This window comes from Hyla sarda, chromosome 1 (assembly GCF_029499605.1).
Source record: "Hyla sarda isolate aHylSar1 chromosome 1, aHylSar1.hap1, whole genome shotgun sequence".
NCBI lineage: Eukaryota > Metazoa > Chordata > Amphibia > Anura > Hylidae > Hyla > Hyla sarda.
This window is the reverse complement of record NC_079189.1, coordinates 336,732,916-336,753,154: the sequence shown is the minus strand read 5'-3', so window position 1 is coordinate 336,753,154 and position 20,239 is coordinate 336,732,916. Positions and strand designations below refer to the sequence as shown.

Sequence of the window (20,239 nt, the reverse complement as noted above, 5' to 3'; positions counted from 1 at the left end):
TGGTAACATGAAAAAAAAGGGGAAGTTTTATTTTTTTAATTGGTAAAGGGGCTTATTCATTTTTATTTAAAAACATTTTTAATTACACTTTTCACTTTTAGGCAAAGGTCAGAGAGCAGTGGGTCAACAGGTCGTGTTTAGTGGCAGCATAAGCCGCAATTGGTGCTTCTTACAGTGTCCTTATAAAGTACAGCCAGGAAGTAAGTAAATAAAAAATTATCAGGCAGGCACTGCCCACAAAGAGTGACTTAATAGGTGTCCACATCTTCAATAGCTGTTGGCCAAACGCACACTGACAGCTACTCCTCCTGACTTCCCCATATACAGGCAGGCTCGGGATCAGCATGCACAGGTTTTCAATGAGAAGAGGTTAGTAGGTCACAGCCAAACTAATTTTTATTTCAACTCCATCTGTTATTCTTGAGAGCAGTTTGTACAACCTTAGGGTAGGGTCAAATGTAGAGCATCCGCAGTGTATTTGATGCTGCAGATGCGCTGATGACCATCCATAGAGTGAGCCTTCTGCATGTCCTGCATTGTCTGCTCGTAGCAGCAATCCACCTGCGCGTGCATGTGCAGTTTACTCACAGACATTGAGGCCGCTCCCCCTGCTTCTTAAGCGAGAGCGGCCGTGAGGTCTATGAGAAAACTGTGCATGTGCACGACTTGCAGATCCCTGTGTGTCTGCTCGTAGCGGTGGATTGCAGCTACGAGCAGACAGCAAAGGACACAAGGGCCCAGCAGGAAACTCATTTTAGGGATGGTCAAATACACTGCAGATGCACTATGTGTAACCCTACGCTTAATGGAGTTTTCTTAAGAAACATTGTACTTACTTGCGGTTGGTGTGGTCAAGGCCACTATTTTCATAGCCTTCAACCTTAGCATTCTTCTGTCCACAAATGTTTCCATAGCTGTCATAACCAGAAATTAAACGAGAGGCAGCTCCGGTGGCAATAGAAAATCCACAGATAAAGCCCTATGTTAAAGAAAAAAAAAATATTATATATTACATCATTTAAAAAAAAATGGTCGTTTTTCAGTGTTTTTTTGTGTGTGTGTGAGTGTGTGTGTGTGTGTGTGTGTGTGTGTATGTGAGAGAGAAATACATTAAACCAAAAAATATTTTATTTAACACTACAGAATGAAAAAATCTTTGACTTTTTTTTTTGTTTTGGCCATCTGTGTACAAAAGGATATAGGCGACAGAAATGTTTTTGCATGTATACCTTTTAGCTGCTCAGGATTCAATCTTAGCTAAAGCTAAATAGTTACATAGGAAATTGAAAAAAGATGTGTGTTTATTTAGTTCAACGAAGTGATGGGAGACTACAAGGATGAAGGGGAATGGTTACTGTATTACCATCTGACGCAAAGACAGGACCGTGAGATCAAGTTGGTCATTTATTTCTTAGTTATATTTCTGGGATCTTACTTTACCTTCAAGGATGACTATCTGACCCAATGATTGTCTTTATTTTGCACCCCAAATCAAACCATACAGGAACCCCCAGAGTCTGCAACAGTGCATTTAGGGCAGTCAACATTGAAGGCTTCTTCTGGTCATCTCTAGACATACATATGACCAGAAGTGTGAAAAAACTGTGAACCTGGACTCATCAGACCACAAAACATGGACACTGAAGACATGGAAAATGTGTTTAGTGTCCATGTGTTTTGTGGCCTTTGCACCACTGGACACACTGACGTTTGGTTGGATCAATAAAGGTTTGGCTGTTGCTGCTCTGCAACCGACATTGGGGGAGATTTATCAAGCTGTTCCAGTCTTTTTTTGCTGTAAAAAGGCGGATATTTATTGTGCAAAGTGTTTTTGCGCAAAAAAAAATAAAAAAAATGATGCACCTTTTGCTTATATGCCATTTTCACATAAATGGCTGCGAGAAGCAAAATTCAGTTTTGTCTTCTGCAGTGGACAATATTTACTATATGCGTAGCTTTAATTTTGGCGCATCAATGGGTGCATATCATTCAGAAAATGCGCAAACATAAACCAGGGTAAAGGAAACCTTTGGTAAACGTTGGCAGAACCCTTGTACAGTTTAGTCCCTTGCTATACTGCTCTAATAACAAAGTTATGTGTTCTAACACTGTGTTTGGTTATGTCCTCTTTCAAATGTTAGTTATTTATATTATTAAAATGTGTTTTCTCTGCAGCATGTATGGATTAATAATATGAACTTTTCCCACCCATTACCATTTAAAAGTTTGCGGAGATGGCGTGTATCCATTTATTAAATTGTTCCATCTTTTTACCCAATTAAATGTAAAAAAAATCTTGTTTCTTTCTAATCTACAAATCCGCATTTTTGGAAAAGAACAGTTTTGCTTTAATATTTCCACCTGCCCGCAGCAGTTTGAATAGAGTCAAATTTTCCATGTAAAAAGCCAAACCATTTTTTTGATTACTACTTTTTATGTCTTATTAATAGCAACTTGTGGCTGAATTATCTAACCATTTGACAAGGAAAAATTGCTGTGTTGCCTATAGCGTTTCCTGATTTTAGATTGTGGTGTCCTTTAAAAAAAAAAAAAAAAAATGCTCTGTGGAAAATGCCTGTACTTTTGGCGGCTTCAAGTGCTTTCTGAGGTAATTAAAAAATATGCAATATTTATCAAGTCTGTGCACCTTTTTTGTAAATAAGGTGCACGGTCATAGAAAAGAATGCAAAAAAAAAAAAAAACTGCATAAAAAGCCGCTTGTCAGACAACATTGATAAATCTCCCCAATTATCTTTGTGCAGTGCACATCTGACAGTTTTCACAAATACCAGTGCCCTAAAACTTGTATTCAACGTAGCAGCAATTTGAGTAGCCATAGTTTTGTGTTTTTAACCCACAATTTGTTCTTCTGTTACTCACATCCAGCTTAGATTTTGAGAACTGCACTTGTAGTAGAGTAAACAACAGTGATATAAGCTGGCAGGTGTTTTAGGAAGAGATCAACTTGACTATGTATACCGGTGTTGTAATATTTTGTCCTATCCATAAATGTATGCATATTCCAGCACTGACTTATGGGTAAGTGAATCCCTTGAAGTATGATATTTCTCTAAGAGAAGACTAGTAGTAGTTCCATCATGCTGTGCTAGAGGTGTAGTAGCAGAAAAAGAACGCACAGAGAATAAAAAGAACACAAAAGTTGTGAGAGAACCGTTCCTTTGCTTTCTATAACTGGTCAAAGGACATTGTGTACATCCGCTCAAGCATTAATTTGGAGATGGTAGCACCATATGCGGTTGCAGTATAGCAGATGCACCAAGACCAATAACTTTAAGGCTATGTAAATACTTCGGAATGTCCGCATAGAAAATCTCCATTCAGACATTTCACAGACTGCGTGCGCGGGCATAATATGCTGGTGCTAGGAACACACAGGAATGTGCCATCTCATAGACTGCTATGCATTCTGTGCAGAGTCCGCAGAAATAATGAACAGGTTAATTCTATTTGTGGACACGGAAATTCCGCCATGTCCACAGCACAGCAGAATCCCATCGAATTCAACAGGACTCTGCTGCAGCAGAATTCCAATGCGGATGCGTGAACATGGTCTGAAGGTTCTTTTTTCATTTCAGAGGCAAACTAGCCATTTTTTTTACAATGTTTTAAAAGAAAGGTGTCATATCTATATTGTTTTGAGACAAGCAGTTGTCTAGTGATAACAGTGAATAGTGGCATTACTTATCTAGGGTTTGTTTGACTTAGCAGAGCTAGAACTGTAAATGTCTAACCTATCACCTAAGTAAATACATAGAATTGTAAAATCAATAGATGTATGTATAGTTGAACAGCTCCTAAGAATTTATTCATGATAGTGTATATCAAAATAATAGCTTAGGAAAATGTACATGGTTAATCAATATGACACTTGATAATTCTTTTGCATAAAGTTGAACATGGATGTTACTCATTGATATGGTTAAAAAAGGCAAAGATGACTAAGGCTGGCATACACATCAAATAGCTGAAATTACTGAATTATTGACATAGTGGTGGAGACATATTAAAACGTGCAGAGTAAAAGTGGTGCAGTTGCCCATAGAAACCAAACAGATAGGTTCTGTCAGTTTTCGGAGGTCTTTTAACCTGTTAAGGATGAAGGGCGTACATGTACGCCCTTGCGTCCTGGTACTGAGGGACTAAGGGCATAACTGTACGCCCTGAATCCTTAAGCGGTTTTAGAACAAGAGCACCGCTTGCTTCAGAGCAGTGAGTGTTGGCTACTATCAGTAGCGATCCTACCGCTGCCCAGCATTTAGCCCTTTAGACGCAGTGATCAATGCTGATCATGGCGTCTAAAGTGAAAGTGAAAGATGCCAGCAATTTGATCGTGGGGGTTCTGTAAGCCAAAATGGTGGAGGAGGGTCCCCTTACCTGCATACTGCTGCCCAACCGCTGACTCCATTATACAGTAAATGCAATCTTATGGGGACTTAAAAAGCGTAAACTAAAAAATAAAACGTTTCTAAAATTATATAAAACCCCCTCACCTAATAAAAAACAAATCCCCCTTTTCTCTGGTCATCTTCAGGACGGTACCCTGAGATTTCCTCCGCCCGATTGGACAGGGAAAAACACAGAGGTTAAAAGACCCTCCCCTTCCTCTCCCCTCCAGTGTTTTTCTTGGTCCCGATCCGGGCAGGCAACCTGAGAGGTGCAGAAGACAATCCTAAAATGAAAGTTTTACTTTATGAAATTTCTACCTACTGCTGCACGACCAGGCGGGCTGATGCAGAGGGGGGCGATAGGGAGCAGATCAGGGCACTCCCGTGCTGTCTTCAGCATCGCATGGGACCTTCATTTTGGTCCAGTGGAACAATCCATGCTGAGCTGTGTGCTGCCGGCCGGCATCTGACCACATCTCCTCCGGTATCGTGGGGGTCAGTTCCGGCCGGGGTCTGGTCCCAAGGTCGGCGTCTGACGTCACTTCCGGCGGGGAAGGCCTGCCCTATAGGAATTAGGGACGGGCAATTCAAATCACTGGATAGCTTCCGGAGCGCAGACAGGGTCCTCTATTAAAGGATCCTTAGTCTAGCATCCTGTGCTTCATTCAGCTGTATGGAGCTTCCAGAGCCCAGGATGTCTACTCCAGCAAAAGTCCCTGCGGGTGAGATGCTGCAGAATCCAGGATCCGCGAGTACTGAGGGCTATCTGGTCTTTACCAAGCCTATCTACGGTTGTTTTTCTGACCCTTTCCTTCCTTGTTTTTATTTCAGGGAGAAAAGGATGTTCCTGTCCCTAAATCTACACATGCTAAGAAAATGTTTTTATTGTGCAATAAGGACTGGGTTGTTTCTTCAAAAAAGCCGATATGTAAAAAATGCTTGGCTAATTTAGTTAGGGAGGAAACCCCTGACCTTATGAGGGAGATTAAGGAGCTTATCCACACTCCGATTCAAGCTGTTAAATCATCTCAGCCTGTCGCTTCCACTTCAAAAAATCTAAGGCGATTACTTTTTCTGATTCAGAAGAAAGTACTGCTCCTCAGGATATTGAAGTAGGGGGGGGGGGGTGTCAGTCACTACCAGTTTTACTGTCTGCCCTTTGGGCTTTCTTCTGCTCCCCGCATCTATACAAAACTTATGTCGGAGGTGGTTTCCCTTCTGAGGAACAAGTCTATTCTCATTCCCTATCTGGACGATATTCTGGTACTGGCGGATTCTGTTCCTCGGTTACAAGATCACATTCACAGGACCATTCAGATTCTTCAGAGCCTGGGCTGGATACTCAATTAACCCCTTCCCGCAGAATGGTATATATAAATGCCGGGTTGTGCAGTGCGTTCGCGCATCCCGGCGTTTATAAATGACATTCAGTTAACCCGGCGATGCGCAGCATCGCACGGGTTAACTGGCAGAAGTCCCGCTGTTTCCAGCAGGGGACAACTTCTGCTTCACCCCCAGGACCATCCATTGATGGTCCTGGTCAACGATCACTGTGATTGGTCCCTGTGGACCAATCACAGTGATCGGGGGTGAAAGTTCAGATCCCCCGCACTGCCCGCCCCTGGAAGTCGGGCAGAACGGGGGACGATGGCTGCGGGGGGTCGCTCGGGACCTGCAGCATAGGGGGGGAACATCAGGGGACCGGCGGACTTACCAGATCCAGCGGCGGGACCGAGGAGCAGCGGCAGGACCGGCCACGAGGACGAGGAGCGACGGGACCAGCAGGTGAGTGTATGGTCCTCAGAAGCAGCAGTGAAGATCTTCACTGCTGCTTCTAGGAGTCTGAAAACTACAACTCCCAGCATGCCTAGACAGCCTTTGGCTGTCTGGGCATGCTGGGAGTTGTAGTTTTGCAACATCTGGAGGGCCCCAGTTTGGAGACCATTGTATAATGGTCTCCAATCTGTGCTCTTCCAGCTGTTGCAAAACTACAACTCCCAGCATGCACTGACTGTCCAGGCATGCTGGGAGTTTTAGTTCAGCAACATCTGGCCCTTCAGATGTTGCCGAACTACAACTCCCAGCATGCCCTTCAGCTATCTGGGCATGCTGGGAGTTGTAGTTTTGCAACAAGTGGAGACACACTGGTTGGGAAACATTGTTTCTAACTCAGTGTTTCCTAACCTGTGTGCCTCCAGCTGTTGCAAAACTATAACTCCCAGCATGCACTAACAGACCATGCATGCTGGGAGTTGTAGTTTTGCAACATCTGGAGGGCCCCAGTTTGGAGACCATTGTATAATGGTCTCCAATCTGTGCTCTTCCAGCTGTTGCAAAACTACAACTCCCATAATGCACTGACTGTCCAGGCATGCTGGGAGTTTTAGTTCAGCAACATCTGGCCCTTCAGATGTTGCCGAACTACAACTCCCAGCATGCCCTTCAGCTGTCTGGGCATGCTGGGAGTTGTAGTTTTGCAACAACTGGAGACACACTGGTTGGGAAACATTGTCTGTTTCTAACTCAGTGTTCCCTAACCTGTGTGCCTCCAGCTGTTGCAAAACTATAACTACCAGCATGCACTAACAGACCATGCATGCTGGGAGTTGTGGCTTTGCAACAGCTGGTGCACCCCCCCCGTGAATGTACAGGGTACATGGGCGAGGCTTTTACAGTGGGTTTCTCGCATCTTGAGATGCAGCAAATTTTGCGCCGGGAAACTCGCTGTAATCCCCCGCCCATGTGACTGTACCCTAAAAACACTACACTACCACAAAATAAAATAAGTTAAAAACACTACATATACACATACCCTTACACAGCCCCCCTCCCCCAATAAGAACGTCCGGTACGCCACTGTTTCCAAAGCAGAGCCTCCAGCTGTTGAAAAACAACAACTCCCAGTATTGCCGGACAGCCGTTGACTGTCCACGCATGCTGGGAGTTTTGCAACAGCTGGAGGCACCCTGTTTGGGAATCACTGGCGTAGAATACCCCTATGTCCACCCCTATGCAAATCCCTAATTTAGGCCTCAAATGCGCACAGCGCTCTCACTTTGGAGCCCTGTCGTATTTCAAGGCAACAGTTTAGGGTCACATATGGGGTATCGCCGTACTCGGGAGAAATTGCGTTACAAGGTTTGGGGGGCTTTTTCATCTTTAACCCTTCATGAAAAGGAAATGTTGGGGTCTACACCAGAATGTTAGTGTAAAAAAATTACATTTTTACACTAACATGCTGATGATGCCCTATACTTTACATTTTCACAAGAGGTAAAAGGGAAAAAGGCCCCCCAAAATTTTTAACGCAATTTCTCCCGACTATGGAGATACCCCATATGTGGGCGTAAAGTCCTCTGGGGGCGCACAACAAGGCCCAGAAGGGAGAGTGCACCATGTACATTTGAGGTGATTTGCACAGGGGTGGCTGATTGTTACAGCGGTTTTGACAAACGCAAAAAAAAAAAAACCCACATGTGACCCCATTTCGGAAACGACACCCCTCACGGAATGTAATGAGGGGTGCAGTGAGAATTTACCCCCCACAGGTGTCTGACGGATCTTTGGAACAGTGGTCCGTGAAAATAAAAACTTGTACAGCCCACTGTTCCAAAGATCTGTCAGACACCAGTGGGGGGAAAATGCTCACTGTATCCCTTGTTACGTTCCTCAAAGGGTCTCGTTTCCAAAATGGTATGCCATGTGTTTTTTTTTTGCTGTTCTGGCACCATAGGGGCTTCCTAAATGCGATATGCCCCCCGAGCAAAATTTGCTCTCAAAAAGCCAAATATGACTCCTTCTCTTCTGAGCATTGTAGTTCGCCCATAGTGCACTTCAGGTCAACTTATGGGGTACCTCCATACTCAGAAGATCAGGGGTTACAAATATTGGGGGGTATTTCCTGCTATTAACCCTTGCAAAAATGTGAAATTTGGGGGGAAACACACATTTTAGTGGAAATTTTTTTTTTTTTTTTTTTTTTTTTTTTTACATATGCAAAAGTCGTGAAACACCTGTGGGGTAATAAGGCTCACTTTATTCCTTGTTACATTCCTCAAGGGGTCTAGTTTCCAAAATGGTATGCCATGTGTTTTTTTTTTGCTGTTCTGGCACCATAGGGGCTTCCTAAATGCGATATGCCCCCCGAGCAAAATTTGCTCTCAAAAAGCCAAATATGACTCCTTCTCTTCTGAGCATTGTAGTTCGCCCATAGTGCACTTCAGGTCAACTTATGGGGTACCTACATACTCAGAAGAGAAGGGGTTACAAATATTGGGGGGTATTTCCTGCTATTAACCCTTGGAAAAATGTGAAATTTGGGGGGAAACACACATTTTAGTGAAAAAATATATATTTTTTTTACATATGCAAAAGTCGTGAAACACCTGTGGGGTATTAAGGCTCACTTTATTCCTTGTTTTGTTCCTCAAGGGGTCTAGTTTCCAAAATGGTATGCCATGTGAGGGTTTTTTGCTGTTCTGGCACCATAGGGGCTTCCTAAATGCAACATGCCCCCTAAAAACCATTTCAGAAAAATGTACTCTCCAAAATCCCCTTATCGCTCTTTCCCTTCTGAGCCCTCTACTGCGCCCGCCGAACACTTTACATAGACATATGAGGTATGTCCTTACTCGAGAGAAATCGGGCTATAAATATAAGTATACATTTTCTCCTTTTACCCTTGTAAAAATTCAAAAATTGGGTCTACAAGAACATGGGAGTGTAAAAAATGAAGATTGTGAATTTTCTCCTTCACTTTGCTTCTATTCCTGTGAAACACCTAAAGGGTTAAAATGATGACTGAATGTCATTTTGAATACTTTGGGGGGTGCAGTTTTTATAATGGGGTCTTTTGTGGGGTATTTCTAATATGAAGACCCTTCAAATCCACTTCAAACCTGAACTGGTCCCTGAAAAATAGTGAGTTTGAAAATTTTGTGAAAAATTGGAAAATTGCTGCTGAACTTTGAAGCCCTCTGGTGTCTTCCAAAAGTAAAAACTCGTCACTTTTATGATGCAGACATAAAGTAGACATATTGTATATGTGAATAAAAAAATGTTTTATTTGTAATATCCATTTTCCTTACAAGCAGAGAGCTTCAAAGTTTGAAAAATGCAAAATTTTCAAATTTTTCATCAAATTTTAGGATTTTTCACATGGAAAGGATGCAAGTTACCACAAAAACTTACCACCATGTTAAAGTAGAATATGTCACGAAAAAACTATCTGGGAATCAGAATGATAACTAAAAGCATTCCAGAGTTATTAATGTTTAAAGTGACAGTGGTCAGATGTGCAAAAAACGCTCTGGTCCTTAAGGCCAAAATGGGCTTGGTCCTGAAGGGGTTAAGAAAAATCAGATCTCTCTTCCAGTCCAGTGAAACAATTTCTAGGAGTTCTCTGAAACTCGAACCTTCAACAATCTTTCCTTCCATCAGCAAAGAAGTTGAAGATTCAACAGTTAGTGACAGAGTTTTGTGGAAGAAGATTTTGCTCAATTCGTAATGCAATGTCCATCCTGGGTCAGCTGACTTCTTGCATCCAGTCAGTGAGGTGGGCCCAATTTCACTCAAGACCACTACAAAGATCGCTCCTATCAGTAGGGGACCAATCACAATTTTCTCTGGAGAAGAAAGTACTTATTCCCCTAAAGGTAAAGAACCATCTAGCTTGGAAAACCTGTGTTAAGGGGTTCATTGGTTTCAGGAGGATCCCCCTAATCATTACCAAAGATGCCAGCACATGGGGTTAGGGAGCCCACACAATGGGTCATGCAGTTCAGGGCAGATGGGGACCTGTACTAGCTCAGAAATACTATAACTTAAGGGAGATTCTAGCCATATGGATGTCTCTCCAACACCTAGAACCCTCTTGCAGAGGCAGACACACTCTTTTTCACTGACAATATCACGGCAGTATCCTTTATCCGCCATCAGGGAGGTCCCAGGCCCGGTCATCTAAAGTCCATAGCAAAGAACATTTTTTCTTGGGCAGAAGAAAACAGAACCTTATCCACAACAGCTGTACACCTCAGAGGAGTCTGGAATCTACAGATCCCAGGGAATGGTGTCTAGCAGACTAGGCTTTCAGGATGATAACAGAGAAATGGGGTGTCCCTCAGATCGACTTATTTGCTACCAGAAAAAAACAGGAAAACAAAAAAATTTTTCCCTCAATCCAAGAGACTATCCAGCGGCGACAAACGCCTTAGCTCAGACATGGAACTTAAAGGGGTATTCCAGGCCAAAACTTTTTTTTATATATCAACTGGCTCCGGAAAGTTAAACAGATTTGTAAATTAAGTCCAAACAATGAAGACAGAAAAAGCGGAGCACTCACCACATCAGACTTCTTGCTGCAAAAAGGCTTTATTCACATCGTCTTCAGGGGATACAAGCAGGGATGTGCGGACTGGGGTGCCCTCTCGGTGATAGACCGTTTGGCGCCAAAGCGCTTCGTCAGACCCGGTCAGACATCATCAGTGAGCAGTTAGACAGAAAACTTCAGAAGCTAATAACTATTGGAAGGATTAAGATTTTTTAATAGAAGTAATTTACAAATCTGGTTAACTTTCCGGAGCCAGTTGATATATAAAGAAAAGTTTTTGCCTGGAATACCCCTTTCAGTCTAGCATATGCCTTTCCTCCTATTTCAGTGACTCCCAGGGTGTTATAGAAGCTAAGTTGAGAGAAATGCACCCTAATCTTAGTTGCTCCATTCTGGCCCAAAAGAGGATGGTTTTCTCTCCATGAGCCTAGACAAGCCAATTCTGTTCCCTGCTCACCACGACCAGCTCTCTCAGGAACCAGTTCTACACAGACAGGTTCATAACATCAGTCTATCAGCATGGATTCTCAAAAGTTTCTGCTAGAGAAGAAGGGATTCTCAGATAGAGTGATCAATACCCTCTTGGCAAATCATAAGCTTTCTACCTCTAAAAAAAGAAAATAACTTTCTGTGGAGCATACGGCAGCTGATAAGTACTGGAAGGACTAAGATTTTTAAATAGAAGTAATTTACAAATCTGTTTAAATTACTGGCAACTGTTGATTTAAAAAAACATTTTTCCACCGGAGTACCCCTTTAACCCCTTAAGGACGAAGCCCATTTTGACCTTAAAGACCAGGACAATTTTCCTTTTTGCACTTTAGTTTCTTCCTCCTCCACTTCTAAAAATAATAAAGGATTACATTTTGCACCTACAGACCAATATAAGGGCTTGTTTTTTGCGTCACCAAATGTACTTTGTAATGACATCAATCATTTCACCACACAATCTACGGCAAAACCCCCAAAAATATATATTTGTGGGATGAAATTAAAATAAAAACCTGCCATTTTGTAACTTTCGGGGGGTTCCATTTCTACGCAGTGCACTTTTCGGTAAAAATTTCACCTTATCTTTATTCTGTAGGTCCATATGGTTACAGGGATACCCAATTTATAATTTATAAAAGTAGTAAAATAAAACCTACATAACTACATGCACCAAAATTTGTGTGTTTAAAATGGTCATCTTTTGACCTCTATAACTTTATTATTTTTCCACACACAGGGCTATAGGAGGGCAAATATTTTGCGCCGTAATCTTTAGTTTTTATCAGTACAATTTTAATTTTGATGACGAGTCGTCTTGTTCGCTTTTTTTTTTTTTTTTTATGGTATATGAAGTGACCAAAAATTATCAATTTTGGTATTTTTTTTACATGTACGCCATAGACCATGTGGTTTAACATTATATTTTAATAGTTTGGACATTTATGCACGCGGCAATGCCACATATGATTATTGCTGAAGATTCCTGGAGCAGCAGTGGACGGCGAGGGGGCAGGTAAGGGCCGTCCACCCACGATTTTTCCGCGACAGTCCCAATAAGCTCTGCTAAGCTGCCGGGATCGTTTCACTTTCATTTTAGATGCCGCAATCAACTTTCTAAAGGGTTAATGCCGGGCATCAGCCCGATCTGTGATTCCTGGCATTAACCGTGGGTCCTGGATAGCAGTCGGGACCCACCGGGTTTAAAGCATACGCCACTCATGAGAATGGTTTAAACTTGGGTAACGGGACCAGGGCGCACAGGTACGCCCTCGGTCCTTAACCCCTTAAGGACAATGGACGTACTCCTACGCCCCCGTTTCCGAGTCCTTAAGGACCGAGGACGTAGGAGTACGTCCTGTCCTTTCCCGGCCCCCCGCCGCTAGCCGGAGGGGAGCCGGTGCCCGATGCCTGCTGAAATCGTTCAGCAGGCATCGCGGCATATCGCCCAGGGGGGTCATTATGCCCCCCCCATGTCGGCGATGGCCGCAGATCGCTGGACAATTCAGTCCAGCGATCTGCGGCGATTCCGGGTCAATCGGGTCTCCAGTGACCCGGAATTACTGGCTGATCGGGGCCGTCAGAGACGGCCCCGAACAACCAGAGCCTGCAGGGGTGAGGTGGCACTGGTGCCACCTCACGATCGCCCTGATTCGTCGGCCGGATTACCGGCCGACCAATCAGGGCGCCTGCTGCGGGTGTCACTCCCGCACCTGCTCCGCCCCTCTTCCGGAGGACGTGAGCGGGTGCGGGACGTACACCCCTGGTGCTGGGGACCCCGATCCCCGGCGTTAATGTTAGGATCGGGGCCCCAGGAGCGACGACGGCGGCGGCGGCAGGACTGACCTGTGCGGCGATCAAGCAGCAGCAGGAGGTGAGTGACAGCCTCCTGCTGTTGCTTAGCAACAGCTCCCAGAATGCAAAAAGGGCATGCTGGGAGCTGTAGTTATGCAACAGGAGGAGGCAGACCACCACAAATCCCAGCATGCACTTATGGGCATGCTGGGACTTATGGTTTTGCAACAGCTGGAGGCACATTCTTTCTATGGAAAAGTGTACCTTCAGCTGTTGTGTAACTACAACTCCCAGCTTGCACAAACAGCTTAAGTGCATGCTGGGAGTTGTAGTGGTGCATCTGCTGGTTGCATAACTACAACTCCCAGCATGCCCGTTGGCTGTCGGTGACTGCTGAGAGTTGTAGTTTTGCAACAGCTGAAGGCACACTGAGTTAAGTAGCAAACCAGTGTGTCTCCAGCTGTTGCATACCTACAATCCCCAGCATCCCCAGCCAAAGTAGTATGCCTCCCGCTGTTGCATAACTACAACACCCAGCATGCCCTTCCGCTGTCCGTACATGCTGGGGGTTGTAGCTTTTGCAACAGCTGAAGGCACACTGGTTGCAAAACACTGAGTTTGTTGCCAAACTCTGTGTTTCACAACCTGTGTGTCTCCAGCTGTTGCAAAACTACAAATCCCAGCATGCACTGATAGACCGTACATGCTGGGAGTTGTAGTTTTGCAACAGCTGGATGTTCCCCCCCCCCCCCCAATGTGAATGTACAGGGTACACTCACATGGGTGGAGGATTACAGTAAGTATCTGGCTGCAAGTTTGAGCTGCAGCAAATGTTCTGTCGCAGCTCAAACTGCCAGCGAGAAACTACTGTGAACCCCCCGCCCGTGCGACTGTACCCTAAAAACACTACACTACACTAACACACAATAAAATAAAAAGTAAAAAACACTACATATACACATACCCCTACAATAAAAATGAAAAACGTCTGGTACGCCACCGTTTCCAAAACGGAGCCTCCAGCTGTTGCAAAACTACAACTCCGAGCATGCACTTATAGACCCTACATGCTGGGAGTTGTAGTTTTGCAACAGCTGGATGTTCCCCCCCCCCCCCCAATGTGAACGTACAGGGTACACCCACATCGGCGGAGGATTACAGTAAGTATCCGGCTGCAAGTTTGAGCTGAGGAAAATTTTCTGCCGCTGCTCAAACTGCCAGCGAGAAACTACTGTGAACCCCCCGCCCGTGCGACTGTACCCTAAAAACACTACACTACACTAACACAAAATAAAATAAAAAGTAAAAAACACTACATATACACATACCCTTACACAGCCCCCCTCCCCATCCCAATAAAAATGAAAAACGTCTGGTACGCCACTGTTTCCAAAACGGAGCCTCCAGCTGTTGCAAAACAACTACTCCCAGTATTACCAGACAGCCACTGACTGTCCAGGCATGCTGGGACTTTTACAACAGCTGGAGGCACCCTATTTGGGAATCACTGGCGTAGAATACCCCTATGTCCACCCCTATGCAAGTCCCTAATTCAGGCCTCAAATGCGCATGGCGCTCTCACTTTGGAGCCCTGTCGTATTTCAAGGCAACAGTTTAAGGTCACATATGGGGTATCGCCGTACTCGGGAGAAATTGTGTTACAAATTATGGGGGGTATTTTCTGCTATTACCCTTTTTAAAAATCAAAAATTTTTGGGAAACCAACATTTTAGGTAAAAAATGTTTTTTTTTTTTTACATATGCAAAAGTTGTGAATCACCTGTGGGGTATTAAGGTTCACATTACCCCTTTTTACGTTCCCCGAGGGGTCTAGTTTCCAAAATGGTATGCCATGTGGTTCTTTTTTGCTGTCCTGGCACCATAGGGGCTTCCTAAATGCGGCATGCCCCACGAGCAAAATTTGCTTTCAAAAAGCCAAATGTGACTCCTTCTCTCCTGAGACCTGTAGTGCGCCAGCAGAGCACTTTTCACCCCCATATGGGGTGTTTTCTGAATCGGGAGAAATTGGGCTTCAAATTTTGGGGGGTATTTTCTGCTATTATCCTTTTTAAAAATGTAACATTTTTGGGAAACCAAGCATTTTAGGTAAAACATTTTTTTTTTTTTTTTTTTTTTACATATGCAAAAGTCGTGAATCACCTGTGGGGTATTAAGGTTCACTTTACCCCTTGTTACGTTCCCTGAGGGGTCTAGTTTCCAAAATGGTATGCCATGTGTTTTTTTTTGCTGTCCTGGCACCATAGGGGCTTCCTAAAGGTGACATGCCCCCCAAAAACCATTTGACGCTCCTTCCCTTCTGAGCCCTCTACTGGGCCCGCCGAACAATTAACATAGACATATGAGGTATGTGCTTACTCGAGAGAAATTCAGTTTCAAATACAAGTAAAAATTTTCTCCTTTTTACCCCTTGCAAAAATTCTAAAATTGGGTCTACAAGAACATGCGAGTGTAAAAAATGAAGATTGTGAATTTTCTCCTTCACTTTTCTGCTATTCCTGTGAAACACCTAAAGGGTTAATACACTTATTGAATGTCATTTTGAATACTTTGGGGGGTGTAGTTTTTATAATGGGGTCATTTATGGGGTATTTCTAATATGAAGACCCTTCAAATCCACTTCAAACCTGAACTGGTCCATGAAAAATAACGAGTTTGAAAATTTTGTGAAAAATTTCCAAATTGCTGCTGAACTTTGAAGCCCTCTGGTGTCTTCCAAAAGTAAAAACTCATAAATTTTATGATGCAAACATAAAGTAGACATATTGTATATGTGAACCCAAAAATGTTTTATTTTGAATATCCATTTTCCTTACAAGCAGAGAGCTTCAAAGTTAGAAAAATGCAAAATTTTCATTTTTTTCATCAAATTTGGGGATTTTTCACCAAGAAAGGATGCAAGTTACCATAAAATTTTACCACTAAGTTAAAGTAGAATATGTCACGAAAAAACAATCTCGGAATCAGAATGATAACTTAAAGCATTCCAGAGTTATTAATGTTTAAAGTGACAGTGGTCAGAATTGCAAAAAACTCTGGTCCTTAAGGTGTAAAATGGCCTGGTCCTTAAGGGGTTAAGTACTAAAGACTGAGGGCATACCCCTACACCCATATTGCCTAACGTGTTAAAGCCAAAATGGTCCTTAAGGGTAGGGATCGACCGATATCGTTTTTTTAGGGCCGATACCGATAATCGGTGCAGGTTAGGGCCGATAACTTATACCGATATTCCGGTATAAGTTATCGGCTATTTAGCCCCCTGCGACACCGCTGCAGATCATTGATTTAAAGCGGGCGTTTTAAATCAATGATCTGCAGTGGCTTTTGCGGGGCCATAGACCGCCGCCACCACCCGCTTCTCTCCCCTACCTGTCAGGGTGGTCCGGGCCATCCATCCATCGTTCATGTAGTGTCCGGGGGCGTTCCGGGTGGAGGGTGGTCCGGTCTGTCCTTCTTCTCCGGCGGTCATCTTCTCCACTCCGGGCAGGCTCCGGCCTAGTACGCTGCATAGACGCCGCTGCGCAGTGACGCCCGTGCGCAGTGACGCACCTGACGTCACGGCGTAGCGGTGTCTATGCAGCGTACTAGGCCGGAGCCTGCCCGGAGTGGAGAAGAAGACCGTGGGAGAAGAAGGACAGCCCGGACCGGACCACCCGGAACGCCCCCGGACACTACATGAAGGAAGGATGGCCTGGACCACCCCCATTACGGGTAAGTTTAATTTTTTTATTGACTCGGAGGGTGGGGGAGGGGCCCCACCGGTATAGCGGTATGGGAAAAAATCCATACCGGTATACCGCCTAGCATCACGGTGGGTCAGGGGTGCGGTGCGGCGGGTCGAGGGGGTGGCGGTCGCGGTGCGGTGGGGGCGGTGCATTATCGGCTTATCGGCAAGATAATTGCCGATACCGATAATGCCCAAAATCGTGATTATCGGCCGATAATATCGGCCATACCGATAATCGGTCGATCCCTACTTAAGGGGTTAAAAAAAATCTAATAAGCAATCTGACTAGTTGCTATGGGCACTACTGCACCACTTTTCCTCTACATAGGTTTTGATAAATCTTCCACTGTGTTCCAAAATCTGTTACTAGCAATAATTATCAAACAATGTCATATGGAGAAGACTTTAAAAGACTGGGACTGCAGATGTGTGCTATCACTGCTTTACAACAATTCTTTTCACAGAATCACATTGTGTTCCATAATTTTGAGTGTACCTAAACTCAGACAACTTTTGACATGTACTAGGGATATGCCAGAAGTTGTAATTAGTGGGCATCCAGCTGTTAGGGCCCCCACAAATTGCTAGAACAAAGGAATATAAGCCCTCCCTTAAGCATTGTGCCCCTTTGTTTCTCCTCAGCTTCCCTCAGGAAGCAGAGCCTGTGGTGTACAGAATTCGTCTCAGTTTAGAGGAAAACTGTCACCAAGTTCACCCACACTAAACCCAATACACTGGGTTATAGTGTGGGTGAACAGGAATCCAATGAGGGGGGGTCACTTACTTTTCTTCCTCCAATTGCCGCTGAGTTATGTGCCGGTAAAGTTCCATTGTTTGGCCCCTGCATCATGCTTGAAGGCGGGCCCCCCGCCGGCTGTCGGCCTCTGATGCCCCTAAGCCCGCCCCCTTAATTAGCATAATAATTGCCTTCAACTCTACGTCCTAGTGACGTGGAGTCTCATGCCCCATTAGTGCAGCGGTCTGTCTGGAGAGTGCATGCGCCTAAAGCTTTCACCCTCTGGCTGAAGCCTCGCTACTCCCGACTTCTGGGTGTAGCGAGGGACCGGCGCATGAGTAGTAACAATTGTCAGAGCTCTCAGACAGCCGGCGGGGCCCCGCCTTGAAACGCGATGTAGGGGCAAAACAATGGAACTTTACCGGTGCATAACTCAGCGGCAATTGGAGGAAGAAAAGTAAGTGACCCCTTATTGGATTCCTGTTCACCCGCACTATAACCCAGGGTATTGGGTTTAGTGTGGGTGAACTTGGTGACAGTTTTCCTTTAAGTACACTTTAAGTGCATTGTTCTCTACTTGTACATGGATCACCTTGTATCTAGTTCAGCAATGTCACAGTAAATGTTCACAGTAACAAGCTTTGTGATCATATTTATAAGTCATGTCCATGCAGTAAACCAGAGAAATGACAGAAAGTCAATAAAAAACTACTTGTCCAAGGGACTAAAGCGGAACACAATCTACTTGTCCCTCAAGAAAATCCACTTGTCCTGGTAGATAAAATAATTTCAACCAAAATAGTCTGATCCCCCCCCCACTAGACCACCAGGGATGGATATAAGATCCCTTTAGACACTGCTGACAGCGGTGATCTAATGGGTTAATAGGCGATCGCAGTATGTCAGACTATTAGCGGCGGGAGAGCTGTAGCTCCTCTTACACCCGAGACAAGCCCAGAAAAGTCTAGATGTAACTTTTTGATCACCTTATAAAAAAATTCTCATACGAAGTGACCAAAAATGAGCAATTCTGGACTATTTTTTACATTTACACCGTTCACCGTACGGTTTAATTAACATCATATTTTAATAGTCTGGACATTTCCACATGTAGCAATACCACTTATGTTTATTTTTGTACATTATTTTTAAAGAAAATTGGAAACATTTATTAGGAAAGGGGCTTAATCACATATATATACGCACCTTTTAAAATATTTTAATCACTATTTTTCAGTCTCAATAGGGACTTATGTTACTGGGGGGAGGGGGGGGGTTCTGCTTCTCCCGTTTATGTGCTGCATTTTGTGTCCGAAAATGCTGGAAGTTGCATTTAGTTACTAGATAACTACAACACCCAGCATGCCCTGATACAGCCTATGGTTGTGCGGGTGTTGCAGCATGTTGCACTGTATAGTACAGTTAAGGTTATTGTGTAACATGCTGGGAGTTGTAGTTTTGGTTTGTGTCAGCTGCAGAGCCATAGGCTGTGTCAAGGAATACTGGGAATTGCAGTTAGTAACTACAACACCCAGCATGCCCTGATAGAGCCTATAGCTCTGCAGCTGACCCGAACCAAAACTACAACTCCCAGCATGTTACACTTTATAGTTCTACAGTTTAAGTTATGGTGCAACATGCTGGGAGTTGTAGTTTTGGTTCGGGCGTGTTTGCGTGCATCCGTGGGGCTCTTGGTTGGCGGGTGAGTATGAAGGGGGCAGGATTCTGGGGGTGCAATTTAGTGCGGGTGCCACTAAAAATAAATAAAATTAGATGGCACAACTGCCCTAATGCCCGACGTGACAGTCCGCTCCTATACAAAACATTCATGCATACACATCATACATTCACCAGCCACTGCCCCCATATCATACATACACACCCCCCCGCCACTGCCCCCCATATCATACATTACATACACTCACACCATACATATACACCATACATATGCACCCATCATACATACACCTGCCGCTGCCCCCCCCCCCCCCACATCATACATCACATACACACACATCACACTTAGACATTATACACACATCATACATTACATACACATCACACATAGACATCATACACACATACACTCACACCATACATATCCACCAGTGTTTCCCAACCAGGGTGCCTCCAGCTGTTGCAAAACTACAACTCCCAGCATGCCCAGGGCATGCTGGGAGTTGTAGTTTTGCAACAGCTGGAGGCACCCTGGTTGGGAAACACTGATATACACCATACATATGCACACATCATACATACACCTGCCGCTGCCCCCCCCCCATCATACATCACATACACACATCACACATACACTCACACCCTACATATACAACCACCCTTCCTGCCGCCGCCTGTATTCTCGGCCTCCTCACCTGAGCCGCCATGAGTGGACATCAGAGCTGTAGTCCCGGCCGGTGTGAGGTGAGATTTCCGTCCTCTCCCCCTCCCCCCTGCTCTGTGTTTTCCCCGTGCAAACAAGCAACCTCCCCGTGGTGGATTAGGTCCTGTCTAGACAGAGCAGGGGAGGGGGAGGGGTAGAGCTGTGTGCGGGGGAGGGGGGAGCTGTGCACGGAGCTGTCTACATCCTCTCTCTCACCCTGCTGTGTCTTCTGAGCTCCGTCCATCCTCCGGGAGGGGATATAAGGGGGCTCTGCAGTCAGCTGGAGGCCGCCGCCCCCTCCATACACTCTGAGGCCGGTGTGAGACTTCCATCCGCTCCTGCACCTCACACCGGCATTAAA

At 44.6% G+C, this 20,239-nt stretch overlaps 1 protein-coding gene across 1 annotated transcript in view; it reads right to left on the bottom strand.

Annotated features, from left to right (window-relative positions):
* The window catches only part of SLC44A1 (solute carrier family 44 member 1), a 158,734-nt gene that overhangs the window by 91,830 nt on the left and 46,665 nt on the right, over positions 1 to 20,239 (bottom strand). The window contains exon 3 of the mRNA XM_056520228.1: positions 837 to 979. Within this exon, the coding sequence (XP_056376203.1) occupies positions 837 to 979 (143 nt within the window). The remainder of the gene's footprint in view (positions 1 to 836; positions 980 to 20,239) is intronic.